This window comes from Eriocheir sinensis, chromosome 3 (assembly GCF_024679095.1).
Source record: "Eriocheir sinensis breed Jianghai 21 chromosome 3, ASM2467909v1, whole genome shotgun sequence".
Classification (NCBI taxonomy): Eukaryota; Metazoa; Arthropoda; class Malacostraca; order Decapoda; family Varunidae; genus Eriocheir; species Eriocheir sinensis.
In genome coordinates, this window is record NC_066511.1 from 13649603 (window position 1) to 13665944 (window position 16342).

The window sequence follows — 16342 nt, forward strand, 5'->3', positions numbered from 1 at the left end:
GGCCATTAATTTTTACTTTCATTTGTCACAGGAGGTTTTGAGCTATCTGAATCTGGCCTTCGCCATCCTCTTCACCATTGAAATGTTTGTGAAGTGGATTGCTTTGGGCTTTGTCAAGTACTTCACTTCGGTGTGGACCATTCTGGACTGCTTCATTGTCCTGGTGTCCATGTGCAGTCTCTTCATAGAGCAAGATAACCTGATTGCTCTGCGCAGTCTTCGAACACTGAGAGCCTTGAGGCCTCTGCGAGCCATTTCTCGCTGGGAAGGAATGAAGGTAACTTTTCTACAGTCAGCCACTGTTTCATTTCATTTTGTTCTAGCTACAAATCTAAATATTGCAGCATTCCTGTGGCTAGTGGATGAATAAAACTTATATTTTCACACAGTAAATAATTGTTGGACCTGTACTTTCTGGACAAAGATTTTGTGATTCCCATATAACACTTTGCATTAAATTTTTGTTACTTGTTTACTGTAATCAGTGAGAGCTCTTGAACTAATCAAAAATAATGTTGAATATGAGGCTTTTAGGGTAATTTACCAGGAATGCATGTACAGTATACCCTTTAGTAATTGGCAACTGCAGGGATTCAGAGGTGCCAGATAAGCTGAAATTCCAGATAATTGGGGTATATTTTGAAACTTCCCTATGAAATTTCATTCTTCTAAACATGTTTACACAGTTAATATACACTAAGAAATGCATCTCCTGATTACAATTATGTATGTATATACTTACATACATACGGGTATTTCAGGTCTTATGCTGGTCAGATATTTGTAGTTTTCAACAATTTTTCTTGGAATTTTTTTTAATGTATGGCCATTCAGATTTTTGCTAGATACTTGGGGTTTCCAGATACCAAGGGCCAGATAGTCAAGGTTTTACTGTATTTGATTGAATGCATGTTTGAGAACCATGACTGATTTTTTTCCTGACAGATAGTGGTCAATGCTCTCATGTACGCCATCCCGTCCATTTTCAACGTGTTGCTGGTGTGTCTTGTATTTTGGCTCATCTTCTCCATCATGGGTGTCCAGATGTTTGGGGGAAAGTTTTACAAGTGTATAGACCACACTGGAGAAATTCTACCTCTAAAGGTTAGTATACTTTGAATGTCAGCTTTGCCATTAATTCACACTATTTTATCCAAGCAATGGGTTATTACATATTGAGTATTACTGTAGATTAGGCATTGTTCATTTATCATCAACACCCCATTTCCCATAAAAGGAAGGTAGGGGATTTGAGTTTTCAGAGACAAAAAGGTATTCTATCAGGGAAGGAATAACCAGACCAGTCAGTCAGTATGGCCACACAAAACATTTACACTTAGGTCAGGCATATTCATACTCTGTGGTATCAAACACCAGAGTTGTCCAATATTACATAAAAACAGAGAAGAGCCTGGCATGTCAGTACAGGGCACCACCATTAAACCTAACTCCACCTACCTTCACTATTAATGAAATTATCTACCCTGTTCTTGAAGATATCTGTTGTATTGGTACTCACCACATGACTGCCAAACCTGTTCCACCATTCTACTGCTACACCACACATACATTAATAGTTCATTTATCCAAATTTCTTTTATCCAAATATCCCAGTTGCCTGAGTTTTGCAGGCAAGAATTTATAATTTTCTCTCCCTCAAAAATAGGTTCATTTTCTTTTCTGTCAAAAACTTATGATCCAAGGACTATATTCTGGTGGACTAGAAGCTCCTCCAGGTGTTACAACTTGCGTATTATGTATTGTTTTTGATAAATTATATTGTACAGTAGATATACATTTCCTGAAACAAGTCAAACTGTATTTATGAAAAGTGTTTACAGCAGACCCTTTATTCTCCAGACCTTGATTTCCCAGATATCAGATTTTCATTCATTCAATACTGTTTTTGTTGTGACTGGCCCTGAGGGTGAGGACAGACCACTTTCTGTCAACATTATGAAGGGCATAGGCTGGGTGGGTTAAGGATGCAGGTAGGCTATATCCTAAAAGAACAGGCTCTCAGTTGCAGAAAATTATTCAGCGCCAACACTTGCCCATATTCTATATTGATAATGATCATTCAGTATCTTTTCAGTGTGTTTCTGATAAAAAGTTCTTAAATAATTAATTGAAAGGAACATACATATAGTAAAATAGATATCCATACTTTAATACTTTTATTATATCTAATCTCATTTTCATGGTTAAGTCAGTTACCAAAGCATGTTTTTCACCCGGTATCATTCTTTTGTTTGTGGTGTTCCTAAAATATGCAGCCCCTACAGTTTTTGACTAGCCTATGCCCACGGGTAAGGGGTGCCCTCAACACATATTATAGGCAACAACTAATAGCATCATATATGTATAGTCATGGAAAAGTCATGTTGTTTAAAATTTTAAAGTCAAGTTAAGTAGGTCGGCCTCTACAACCTGAGAATTTAACATGCTATTATTGCTTATTTCAAGATTGTTGGAAATAAAACTGACTGCTTTGCGAAGAACTACACGTGGGTCAACAGTAAGATAAACTTTGATCATGTGGGATATGCTTATCTTGCCCTCTTTCAAGTGGTAAGTGACTTACTCTTTGTGTAGTTTTAATGTAAATTGTGATAGTTTTAATGTATGAATTTAATGAATTTAATGGTAATAGTTAACAACCTTGACTCCAGCTCCATTGACATGAGATGGGGGCTCCTTTCCCCAATTTCTGAACTATATGACAACTTCTCTATTCTCTGAGATGAAGTATAGGCTGTATTTAACACCTGCAGTGTTATAGATTTCAATTTATCTTTGTTATTGACTATAAATATGACCCAAATTCTGTATTAGGCAGATGGTACAGAGTGCTTGAGGAACCCCACAGTAGAATACTAAGCTGAAAATAATGCATGATCAATTGAGGTAATTTCCTTGTCTTTTCAACATTTATGAAAGACAATAGAGAAATATTTGCATCATTTATTCTTAAACCATTAATGCAGTGACCACATGTTTTGTCTTATTTTTGCCATTGCTGTTTATACATCCATAGTCAATATTATATGGAATTTCAGTACAGATAATTCTCACCTTCTCCATCCATAAACTTTAAAATAGTAGTTCTCCTTAGACAGCTGTGCACCATACCTTGATAATCTTATCCTTATACTATTCCTGCTTTAATAACTGGAGTTTGATAGGAAGTATTACAGTTTTCTACCTATAAATTTGAGCGGATGTTACTCTCAGAAAAAAAACAATTTGCAACACACACACACACACACACACACACACACACACACAGTGTGTGGAGTTTCAGGTTTTATATTGAAAGAATGCAGAAATCAGCTGGTCAGACCAGTATATGATATCATAAAGTGCTCAATATCAACTGGTGAAGTACCGAAGGAAGGCGGAAGGAAGGCGAAGGGCTGAGGTGGTCCCTATTTAATGATGAAATTTTCTATTCTCTTTTTTCTATTACTCTCTTGGTCCCACACGTCCTCTGCGTGTATCGAAACACACGAGAAATTAATCACAACAAGGAGAGGGTATTCCCCGGCTGCCTGGCCCAGCTGCCTGGGATTGAACCCACGACCAGCGTGACGGGAGAGCCACTCCTTACCGAGTCGGCCAAAGAGGTACTCCACTGGCTAAGTGGGTTATGGGAGGCTCGTTCATCAGGCATAGTCGCCACACTACACCTATATATAAAAGCGGGAAAAAGGAATAACCTCTGAACTATAGACCAGTATCATTAACCAGTTAAGTTTGTAAAATATGTGAAAAAGTGATAAAGAAACAATGGACAAAATTTCTAGAACATAATATAATTACAGAAAAACAATATGGCTTTAGAAAAGGGCGTTCATATGTAGCAAACAGCTTTTACTCGAGTGATGGACATAACACAGGAGAGGGATGGATGGGTAGACTGCTTGTATTTGGACTTGAAGAAGGCTTTCAACAAAGTTCCACTTACAAGACTATTATGGAAACTGGAAAATGGAGGAGGATTGAAAGGGAAAATAAAAAAATGGATGGAAAGTTACTTGAAGGGAAGAGAAATGAGAACAGTGGTAAAGGACATGAAATCGGAATGGAGATATGTAGATAGTGGGGTGCCTCAAGGATCGGTCCTGGCACCAATACTTTTCCTAGTATATATAAATGATACGCCGGAGAAAGTAAGTAATTACATGAGCTTGTTTGCAGACGATGCGAAATTGCTGAGACACATAAGAAATAGTAAAGACTGAAATTCTGCAAGAGGACTTAGATAAGATTTGGGATTGGAGTAAGAAATGGGAGATGGAATTTAATGTGAAGAAATGTCATGTAATGGAAATGGGAATGAGTGAAAGGAGACCAAAGTGGACATATAGAATGGGAGTTGGAGAAATATTAAAAGTTCAAGAAGAGAAAAATCTGGGAGTGACAATACAAGATAATCAACAGTCTGAGAGTCATGTAAATAGGATATTCAGAGGTACGTATAGAATGGTAAGAAATATAGGAATAGCATTCCACTACATGGATAAGGATATGATGAAAAAGATGATTACCGCTATGATTAGACCAAAGTTGGAATATGCGGAAACTGTGTGGTCTCCCCATAAGAAGAAACACGTGAAAAAACTAGAAAGCATAAAAAGGATGGCAACGAAGATGGTTCCAGAACTGGAGGGATTGTCATATGAAGAAAGGTTAAACGAAATGGACCTGCAAATGTTAGAACAAAGAAGAGAAAGGGGAGACCTAATACTAATTTACAAACTGGAATAAAATGGAAGAAATAGATAACGAAGAGTTGCTACTAAGAGAAGTAAGAAACACCAGCAACACACGAGGACACAGTAAAAAAAATGAGAAAAGGAAGATGCTTGAGAGACAAAAAAAATATAGCTTCCCACAAAGAAACATAGAGGTTTGGAACAGACTAGGTGAGGAAGTAGTAAAGGCAAAGTGTGCACAACTTTAAGGAAAACTAGACAAGTACAGATATGGAGACAGGACCACACGAACGTAAGCCCAGGCCCTGTAAAATTACAACTAGGTAAATACACACACACACACACACACACACACACACACACACCGCTCTGGCAGCTCAATCGGCTGTAGTGTTCTGTGAATGCCTCCTGTTTCTTCTTCTTTGTCACTTTCTTTTCTTTTGGGCTTCTTTTCTTTTCCTAGGTGTCCAAACCTGCCAAAGTACAAGTATAAATGTACTTCTAAGGAACGCTCACGATGCACTAAGTAACTGATTGACTGATTCACTCACCCACACTCTCCGAGGCTTGCTGGCTGCCACTAGAATTTTGCCAGATGAATGATGACACGCTTTTCATAAAAAAGTGGAAAAATTGGACAAAAGAAGGCAAAATGTAACATATATGAGTATTCTACAGAAAAGGGAGGTTTCTGCAGGGAGGGGACCATGAAATTAGTTATACAAATCAAATTTTTTGAAAGGGAAAAAATTATCGTACAGCTGCCAAACTTTCACAGGGAACGTGTGACATGTTCAGCTATTTTTTGGAGTAACTTTTAAAATTTGGCTGAAATAGTGAAAAATACCCATTTTTGGCGGCACCTCCCCTTAATGGAAACTAAGCTAAATGAGGTCATCCAAATAGTGTTTGATAAAAACTACAATATATTGAGGAAGAATAGAAAGGGTAAAGGCGGTGGGGGAGTGATGATAATGACGAGGAAGGAGTTATTAGTGAAAACAGTAATATATGGAGAAGGAAAGGCAGAAATAGTGAGTGTAAATCTGGAGAACAAAAACAGAGAAGTGATGACGATAATAGCAACCTATGTACCACCTAAAACTAACTCATGGAGTAAAGAAGAATATGAGACCATGATTGAAGATACCATTCAGAGTTTGAGTAGACTACTCAAGGCGAACAAAAGAGTCTTGTTAGTAGGTGATTTTAACTGTAAGGAGGTAAATTGGGAGATATTTGAAAGTGGAGGTAGCAAAACAGCTTGGGGGAAAGATTTTTAAGACTGATGATGGAAAACTTGATGATGCACTGGGTGAAAGAAAACGCGAGATTCAGAAGCGATGACGAACCGGCAAGACGGGGCCTGGTGTTAACAAATGGAATGCACTTGATGAATAAATTAAGGTATGGGTGCCCCCTGGGAAAGAGTGATCACGTGATAATAGAGATGGAAACAGAGGAGGAAGGAAGTGAAGGGGATGAATCATATAAAAGAAACAGGTTAAACTATAAGAAGGCAGACGTGGAAAATCTCAGGAAATACTATGGAGAGCTAGACTAGGATGAGTTAAAGAGAACAAGAGAAGTGCAAAAAGTATGCTATTTTCATGGAGGCATATAAATCAGGAGTTATGGAATTTGTACCAGAATACAAGGAAAAAAGGACTGGTTTAATGCGAGATGTGCTAAGGCAAAAGAAAAAAAGAGACAAAGCGTGGAAGAGATTGAAAAGAAATAAAAACCAAAGGAATAAAGAAGATTTTAAGATAGCAAGAAATGAATATGTGAAAATAAGGAGAGAAGAAGAGAAAGGATATGAAAAGGATATTGTTGAAAAGTGCAAGGAACAACCTAAACTGTTTTATAGATTCATAAATGGAAAAGTCAAACCAAGGGAAACAATAGAAAGATTGAATGATGGGAATATGATAATTGAAGATCCTAAAGACATGACTGAGCTACTAAACAAAAAGTTCCATCAAGTTTTTACTAAAGAATCATAATTCAACGAACCACTAGAAAACAAGTTAAATGTTCATATGGAAGAAGTCATAGTAACTAAAGAGGAGATATATAAAATGATGGGGGAGCTGGAAGAAAGGAAAGTAGTAGGACTGGACAGAGTCTCAGGTTATACATATATTGAATGAATGCAGAGATCAGCTGGTTGGACTGGTATATGATATCATTAAATGCTCATTAACAACTGGCAAAGTACCAAAGGAGTGGCGGAGGGCTGAAGTGATCCCTATATTCAAAAGTGGAAAAAAGGAAGAACCCCTGAATTACAGACCTGTATCATTGACCAGTGTGGTATGTAAAATATGTAAGAAAGTGATAAAGAAACAATGAATGAGATTTCTAGAAGAGCATAATATAATCACAAGTAAACAATATGGCTTCAGAAAAAGGCACTCATGTGTAACTAACTTACTGAGCTTTTACTCAAGAGTGACAGACAAAATACAGGAGAGGGACGGATGGGTTGATTACGTTTACTTGGACCTGAAGAAGGCGTTCGACAAAGTTCCACATACAAGACTACTATGGAAGCTGAAGAATAAAGGAAGTTTGAAAGGGGAAATGAAGAACTGGATGGAAGGCTACTTAAGGGGAAGAGAGATGAGAACAGTGGTAAAGGACAGGAAATCAGAATGGAGAATTGTAGAGAGTGGAGTGCCTCAAGGATCGGTATTGGCACCTGTACTCTTCCTAGTATAGAATAAGAAAAACTATTGAAGAAAGTGCCATTAGTATGTAAGCTTATTCCATGTAGAAAGTGATAGTGAAGATGAAAAACAGTGAAAAAGAGCAAAGGGAAAAGGCAGCTGGCTAGAGGAGACAGCAAGGTGGTGAGGCTTTCTCACATTGCCTCCCCGTGAGTCCCTGACTCGTCATTGTGTCACCACCACCACCACCACCAACAACAACAACAAGGTAAGTTTTTACCAATGATGATGATGATCTTTTGACATTGTATGGCGATGGTGATTGTAAGCCTCAACGTATAAACAGATAGAGGAAAGGGGTGCAGGCAGCCCAGCTGATAAAACATGTACCCAGTCAGATTAGCCGCCTGGCAGCCAGGCAAAACTCTGACAAGTCAGCATTTTTTGTCAGAATTACAGATAAGTCAGCAAAACAAGAAAAATATTATCTTTGTATGTTTTCATTTATTTATATTATTTTTACAACTGCCAGAGAAAAGGAAGTATTACTGTAAAGTCAGCAATGTACCATCTATTGGAGATCGAAATGTGACATAGTTGCATGCCTTTGACACATAAAAAAAGAAAATCAGAAAAAGGTAGTCTTTGGTTGGCAAAGTGCCACATATAGAACATCCAAACCCTGCATGGCAGCATGCCATTGACACATCCAAAAATAAGTGGAAGTAGTAATTAGTCAGCACTGTGTTGTATATTGGAGACCCGAACACCTTTCTCAGATACATTGAGTTATTACTGCCCACCTTGGATGACACAGTGTTGTGCATTCCAGGAAGTTTGCTGTTGTGCACACAACTTTGGCCGTGAAAGATGAGATTCAATCTGAAACCATATACTTGCCCCCAGTTGGCTCTGAATGGTGTATATAAGTGTATACACAGTCATACATCATTAAATGTCCATATTTTGTCCTGGAAAATAGGTCATTGTATGACTGATGTTATTTTATTTATTTATTTATTTATTTTTTTTTTTTTTTTTTTCAGCAGAGGAGACAGTTCAAGGGCATAAAAAAAACAATAATGAAAAAAAGGCCACTACTTACTGCTCCTGAATAGAGTACAGAGGAGTCTCCAAAAAGAGAAATCAACTTCGGGAGGAGAGGTGTCCTGATACCCTTCTCTTGAAAGAGTTCAAGGAAATACAAATGAAGGAAGATTGTTCCAGAGTTTACCAGCGTGAGGGATGAAAGAGTGAAGATGCTGGTTAACTCTTGCATAAGGGGTTTGGACATAATAGGGATGAGCTTGATCAGAAAGTCGTGTGAGGCAAGGCCGTAGGAGGGGGGGAGGCATGCAGTTAGCAAGTTCAGAAGAGCAGTCACTGTGAAAATATTGATAGAAGATAGAAAGAGAGGCAACATCACGACGGAATTTAAGAGGTAGAAGACTATCAGTAAGAGGAGGAGAGCTGATGAGACGAAGAGCCTTAGACTCCACTCTGTCCAGCAGAGCTGTGTAAGTGGAGCCCCCCCACACGTGAGATGCATACTCCATACGAGGGTGGACAAGGCCCCTGTATATGGATAGCAACTGTGCGGGGGAGAAGAACTGGCGGAGACGATACAGAACGCCCAACCTCGAGGAAGCTGATTTAGTGAGAGAGGAGATGTGAAGTTTCCAGTTAAGATTTTGAGTTAAGGATAGACCGAGGATATTTAGTGTTGAAGAAGGTGACAGCTGAGTGTTGTCGAAGAATAGGGGATAGGTGTTTGGAAGATTGTGTCGAGTTGCTAGGTGGAGAAATTGAGTTTTTGAGGCATTGAAGGACACAAGATTCCTTCTACCCCAATCGGAAATGATAGGAAGGTCTGAGGTTAAAGCATTCTGCAGCCTCCAGTCTGGAGTCATGTACTACAACCACATAACTACATTCTGTGGCTGTAGGGTCCTTGAGGGGTGATGGAGAAAGGTAAGTGGATTAAAAAGAAAGTGGCAGACACTGTCACTGTGACCCCCAGACTGCATGTCATTTGTATACATATACTAGCTGACCAACTGCCTGTGTGCTCACATATCAGCTGACCAGCTGATTGTAGTCATGTTCATTAGCTGTTTGATATTTTCTTTACTCAGCTTTTGTAGAGGTAAGTTTGCATTGGTAAGTAGTTTGCGCTAGTGTGATGTATTGAGTGCCTGGAGATCTGAAATTAAAAGTAGCAGACACTGCTCATTGCCATCCATGCTCAGTTATGTTCTACCAAAAGGTCCTCGTGTCATGCCCCGGGGAGTTTTTTCTACTTCCTCTATCTCCCAACACGCCCTCTGTGTGTTTCGAAACACACAAAAAATTAATCAAGAAGAGGTGAGGCTATTCGCTGGCTGCCTGGGATTGAACCCGCGACCAATGTGACGGGAGAGCCACTCCTTACCGAGTCGACCAAAGAGGTACCCCGCTGGCTAAGTGGGTTATGGGAGGCTCGTTCATCAGGCATAGTCGCCGCACTACACTCGCAATGCTTGGATTACACCTCATATCTGTATGCAGTCATAGTTTCTTTTGGGGGGAGAGAGGTAGGAGACCATTCCCTTCCCATAAGATGGAAATTCACTTAGCAAGGCCCAATTGTGCTGACTTAATAGAGGGTTTACTGTAAAAGCCCTGGACTTTATGGACTGGGTAACCAGGGGATTAATCCCCCCATGGGTCCTGCGTCCCTGCCCTATGGTAAGCAGTCAGGCCAGCCCCTGATCTGGGCTGGTTGGGGGGAGGGGTTTGCACCTCTTCCCCTCACTAAAAACTATCCTTTGCCAAAAACAAATTAAAAAGTAGAGGTCGGGGTCGGGGCGCGAGCCTCAACCCCAATCCGGTCTTGCTGGTGAGCCCGATCTCGCGGCAGGCTTCCACGATGCACCTGCATCTGGGGAGGATGCCGTTAGTGACGGATGCAGGGCAAAGCCTACAGGACCCCTGCACCTCGAAGGAGGAAGGGCCCCCTAGCCCCTCTTTTTGTTTTGGGGGTGGCCAGGGTGGTGCAGAGGCTGCACCCACCCGCAGAACCAGGCCCGGGGTTAACCTTCGGAGGGCTCTGCGTGTGGGCTCCTAGAACGTTCGAAGCCTCTCGGATGATGATCGACTGCCCTACCTAACAAATGAGCTCAGAAGGCTGAGGGTGGACATAGTAGCACTCTCTGAGATGAGGAGGCCTGGCAGTAACGAGATCAGTAAGGAGAGGTACACCTTCTACTGGTCTGGCATGAGCAATGGCTTCCATGTCAAGGGGGTAACTATGGGCATCTCCAGCCAACTGCTGCCATTTCTGGTTGAAGTTGCTCCGGTTGATGAGCATATAATGCGAGTGAGGCTGAAGCACACACTGGGCTTCATGTCTCTTGTTGCAGTGTACGCTCCTACCAAAATGCATGAAACTGAAGAGAAGATGTTCTACGCCAAACTCGACTCCGTATTAGACCAGTGCCCTCCCCGGGACACACTCATTGTCCTGGGCAACTTCAATGCTACTACTGGCACTGACAGGGTTGGCTATGAGCTATGTGTTGGTCCCCATGGTTCTGGTACCAGGAACATCAACAGCTCTCTCCTCCTGAATTTTGCAAAATCCAGAAGGTTGAGAATTGCAGGTTTCTGGTACCAGAGATCAGAGCTGCACCGTTGGACTTGGTATAGCGATGCCGGAGGAGTAGCTAAAGAGATTGAACACATCCTCGTAAGTACACGGAGGATCCTTCAGAACTGCAGGGTTTACTGGAGCGCTGAGTTCTTTGCAACTGACCATAGGCTTGCTGTTACAACACTCAAGCTTCATGCCAGGTCAAGAAGAATCTTGAGATGCAACACTACTGTGTTCCATCTCGAGAGGCTGAAGGACCTGGCATGTGCTCAGGAGTATGCAGTGACAGTCTTAAATCGGTTCGACGTGCTCAGCACCCTGGAGGACCCTGTAGAACTGTGGGATACCTTCAAACGTGAAACTCTGCGAGCTGCCAAGGAGTGCATTGGAGAGCACCTGAGATCTAGGAGTGGCTTTGCCACAGTGAAGACGCTGGAGAATATTGAGGAGAGTCACACTGCCAGAAGTGCTGGGAATTAGGACCAATACAGGGCTCTGTCGCGTAGGACTAGAGCTCTCCTGAGGAGAGATAAGGAGAGGTATGTCAGGGGTCTCGCAGAGGAAGTCGAGGACCATTTAAATGCGAATGACCTCTGACCTGCTTACTGAGCCCTGAAGAAGCTCCGCTCCAAGTCTCCCTCTCAGGTGAGTGCTATCCGAACAGCTGACGGCTGCCTCGTGTCGGACATGGATGGGCAGAGAGCTCGTTGGGCTGAGTACTTTGAGCAGCTGTACATGGCTGACCCTCCATGTGGGCAGCTTTCAGTTGCTGGGTTGCAGGTGGCAGATACGGATCCACCCATTGACGAAAGCCCACCCTCTCTGGTTGAGGTCAGAGAGGCTGTGGCAAAATTGAGGGGTGGAAAGGCACCTGGCACATGTAACATCAGTGTAGAGCTGCTCAAAGCTGGAGGTGAGGCCATGATCTGCAGGTTGCATGCTGTCTTGACTGCTGTATGGCAGTCCAGTACCTTTCCCCCAGACTGGAAGAGGGGGTTGGTCGTCCCTATCTGGAAAGGGAAAGGGGACCACCAGGACTGCAACAACCACTGTGGCATTACACTGCTCAGTGTGCCAGGCAAGGTTCTTGCCCACCTATTGCTGATGCGAATTCGCAGCCAGCTGCTGAAGCTGCAGAGACCTGAACAGTCTGGTTTCACGCCTGGTAATTCAACAATGACTGTATCCTAGCACTTCGTGTACTGGTAGAGCGCCGACGCGAGTTTTGACAGGGGATGCTTGCAGCCTATATCGATCTCTAGAAGGTGTTTGACTCAGTGCATCGCGAGGCACTCTGGGATCTTCTGCGACTCCGTGGGATTCCTGGGAGGACTATTGGTTTGCTGAGTGGCCTGTATTCTGGGACAGAGAGTGCTGTGAAGTGTGTGGGGGGGGCTTGTACAGCTTCTTTCCCATGAATGTGGGAGTGAGGCAGGGCTGTGTCCTTGCCCCATCACTTTTCAACACTTGTATGGACTGGGTACTGGGCAGAGTTGTGGACCAGAGTCATTGCGGAGCATCCATTGGCAATACCAGGGTCACTGACCTTGTTTTTGCTGATGATGCAGTACTCCTAGCGGAGTCGCTGGAGGTTTTGGTGATGGCTCTCGAGGCACTGCACGAGGAGGCAAAGCCCTTGGGACTTGAGGTCTCCTGGGCCAAGACCAAGGTATAGGTGTGTGGAGGCTTGCCAGATGAAACAATACAGTCCGTTCATGCATGTGGTGAGGACGTTGAGATCTCAGAAAGTTTCACGTTTCTTGGTAGCGTAGTTCATAACAACGGTGAGTCTGGCCAGGAAGTCTTACAGGGTGGCGAGCGGAGTGGAGCATCTGGACAGAGAGGACCTGTGTGTGTGGAACGAAAGAGAAACAAGAGGACATGGAAAGAAGTTGAGGGCGACCACGTGCAGGAGAGATGTGAAAAAGTTTAGCTTCCCAAACAGAAGCATTGAGCTATAGCATAGACTGAAGGAGGAGGTGATTTGTGCAAGAAACATTCATGATTTTAAGGAAAAATTTGATAAGAGTGGATATAGAGACGGAACAGCACGAGCGTAGCTTTTTTCCCATATGTCACAACTAGGTAAACTAGGTAAGTAGATAAACTAGGTAAATGCACACACACACACAGGTCATGGCAGTACTCAGAGATCAACTATAATGAGCTTGCTCTTGTCGGGAGGGTATTTGCTGGCGATTGCAAGTCCAACTCGTGATCAGGCCGTGGTGAATTACACACACACACACACACACACACACACACACACACACACATAAATAATCAAATCCCTTCCAAGCACTGGTCAGAGGGGGTCCGACTGTATGTAGTTATATTATTTACCTCTTTCCAGGCAACTTTTGAAGGATGGATGGAGGTCATGGAGGACGCTGTTGATTGCCGAGGCATTGACCAGCAACCTGAGAGAGAAGCAAATATATATGCATATATTTACTTTGTTATCTTCATCGTTTGTGGATCATTTTTTACCCTCAACCTGTTCATTGGTGTCATCATTGACAACTTCAATGCACTCAAGAAAAAGGTATGTTGAGAGGATTTCCCTTCAGTGATAGCCTGCTGATATGTTGTTGTATTGCATCTGCATCAGTCAGTTTCTAAGTGGGCATCATGATTTATTACAGATTTGTTGTTCTCAATGTTAAAAGCTCTTGAAGACATACCAGTTTAGTAACTAATGATCCCCCCAGAAAAACTTTTATCTGCAGTGCCAAATCAGCAGCTGTCATTGATCTTTTATTAGTTATTTGTACCACAGCACCATCAGTACTTGCTTACATGTCTAAGAAAATATGTTATTGTAGTTTGTAGGATATTGGTATTTGTATAGGTAACTTGAGTGTAGTACTGAAGATGTTGGTTTAGTGATGTTGTGTATCCATGTTATTTTACACTCCTATTCCTTCTGTTGAACCTTTATGAAGTACATTCATGTGTTTTCTAACATATCTATACTGTATAGAGATAGTATACTAATTATCTTACACCCACACACACACACACACACACACACACACACACACACAGACAGGCATGCACACACACCTCACATCCCATATCCCACCTGTAGTAGGAAGACATAATCACTGCCTGGTGTGAGCAGCTGCTTGTGTTTAACCTGTCTCCAAAGCAACAAATGAGAAAAAAATGTCAATGTGCCAGACTGTATGTCAGACAGATAAACAGAAATCAGTATAGTCCTCTAAAAAAGTTGAAATATATGCAGGAACAAAACAAGATTTTGGTTAATTCAGTGAAAAATTAAGGAATTAATTGAGAAAGTAAATATTTTAAAGAGAAAGAGTGAGTGGTTAAAGAATGAAATTAAAGAATTTTGTGACCTAGGGACATACAAGAAGCTACTCTAAAATGTGAAGAATTCAACAATTTGAATAGTAATTTCTTTAATGCCTTGTTTCCACTGTCTTCTCTGTTGGTCTGAGGCAAGATTTCCAAAGCATTTTGTTATGAAAAATAAGATTGGCAAGGTAATGGCTGTCTTATTCTTATTAAAATGTTTTAGTATTGTACCCTAGACCTGTATAACCAAGGTCATAACTTATCTCTACCAAATTAGTAGTCCATCATCATTAACTTTATAAGCTACTGTCACTGTAGGCAAGGGAGAGCATGTGGCAAGGTCTAAGTCACTAACATTATGAATTCATCTCCACTGAACGTATGACTGAAGAAAAGGAAAAGAGAAAAGTAGGTAAGACTTCCTTTTTATGTTTTGAGTTGCGAGCCAATTAATGATTGCTGTTGTAAAGGATGCAAGGCACATGCACAAGTCCTGTTTATATACAATCTAAAACAATAGCCTCAGACTTTGCAATGTTTTGCTGTATTTGACTCATCAGTGACTGTCCATAATGCTCATCATTGACATAAGAGCTTTGTCCTTCCTTGAAGCATTTGTACCATATAAGATCTTACTTTGGCTCATAGCAGCATCATTCAAACACTTCTTTGAACTTTCTCAGCCCCATGAAATTTGCTTATTTCAGTTAGAAATGAAAGCACCAGACCTCTAGAATACGATCTTACAAAAATGTATGTATGGCAAGAATATGATTTTTGGACATGCTGGTTGTTGGCACACTTGAAAAAGGGTATTGCTTGCCCTCTCCAGCAGTAGAAAACTGTACTGTATCCACTTTGTGTGGGACATTCAAATTCCAAGAATTTCTGGGTAACACCTCGTATGTGAAAGAATTAAGAAAGGAGGTTTATAATATGTAAACCATAACTGATCAGATTAATGGGGTTTTTTTGTAGGTCAAGTGAATTCAAAACAAGGTGAAAATTAAGATATCTCAAAAGCATCAGAGAAAAAGAAAGGTTACTGCTTGCCCTCTGTAGCAGCAAAAGTCTGTACTATATCCACTTTGTGTGTGTGACATTCAAACCTCCAGTTTAAAGAAATTTATTAAAGGTGATTCCTAGAAAAGAAACTTAGTAAGAGAGATTAGTAGGCAGAACCAAATTTGTATTAATAAATGGATTCTGTTGGATAGGACCATTTCAAGAGAAGTAGATGGAATTAGGAAGAGGAGAAGACCCAGATGTGCCTATAAAATGAAGAATAAAATAAATCAATAAAGTTAGGGAAGAAAAAGATTTGTGAATAATAATACAAGACAAAATATCACCAGAAAGTCACTTAAACAAGATCACTGGAGAAACACAGATTACTCATGAATATGAGAGTGATTTTTATTGATATAGGTGAAGCTGTGCTAAGGTGATTGATAATACTGATGATATTATCTGGGCTTGAGTATGCAGCTGTTGCTTGGTTGTTATTCAGGAAAATGTATGTAAGAAAGCTTGAAAAGATACAAAGAGCCACAATTAGATTAGCGCCAAACTTAGCACAGCCATGACTTAAGATCTAAGCTTGACAACAGTAGGCGTGGAGACAGGATAACACGAGACTAACTAATCATGTGTAATACAATTAGGTAAAAATACACACACACACACACACACACACATAGTACAGAGAGAGAGAGAGAGAGAGACAGAGAGAGAGAGAGAGAGAGAGATATGCAGTGTGTTTCATGAAAATAAAAATGCTCATGTAGGCTATGATGCATTTTTAGAAGCTTATGGCTAACTTGTGCCACATTGTGACAAATTCTCTGGCCCAGGCTGTGATGGAGCACATGAGTGATTGATTGGCAATGTATTGCATGTCCCTTGATGTAGGGATGCCAGACAGACAGAGATGGACGCATGTTACATGAATGTATGTCATGAGGAATCGCAGATTGTGGAATCCATTTAAAGTGAAGATT

At 41.2% G+C, this 16342-nt stretch overlaps 1 protein-coding gene across 10 annotated transcripts in view; it reads left to right on the plus strand.

The window, feature by feature from the left end:
• Positions 1–16342, plus strand: part of LOC127005350 (sodium channel protein 60E-like) — a 215815-nt gene that overhangs the window by 133976 nt on the left and 65497 nt on the right. For all 10 annotated transcript variants that reach the window (XM_050874196.1, XM_050874155.1, XM_050874170.1 and 7 more), the window contains 4 exons: positions 32–277; positions 946–1104; positions 2467–2571; positions 13375–13566. In XM_050874196.1, coding sequence (XP_050730153.1) covers positions 32–277; positions 946–1104; positions 2467–2571; positions 13375–13566 — 702 coding nt within the window. The remainder of the gene's footprint in view (positions 1–31; positions 278–945; positions 1105–2466; positions 2572–13374; positions 13567–16342) is intronic.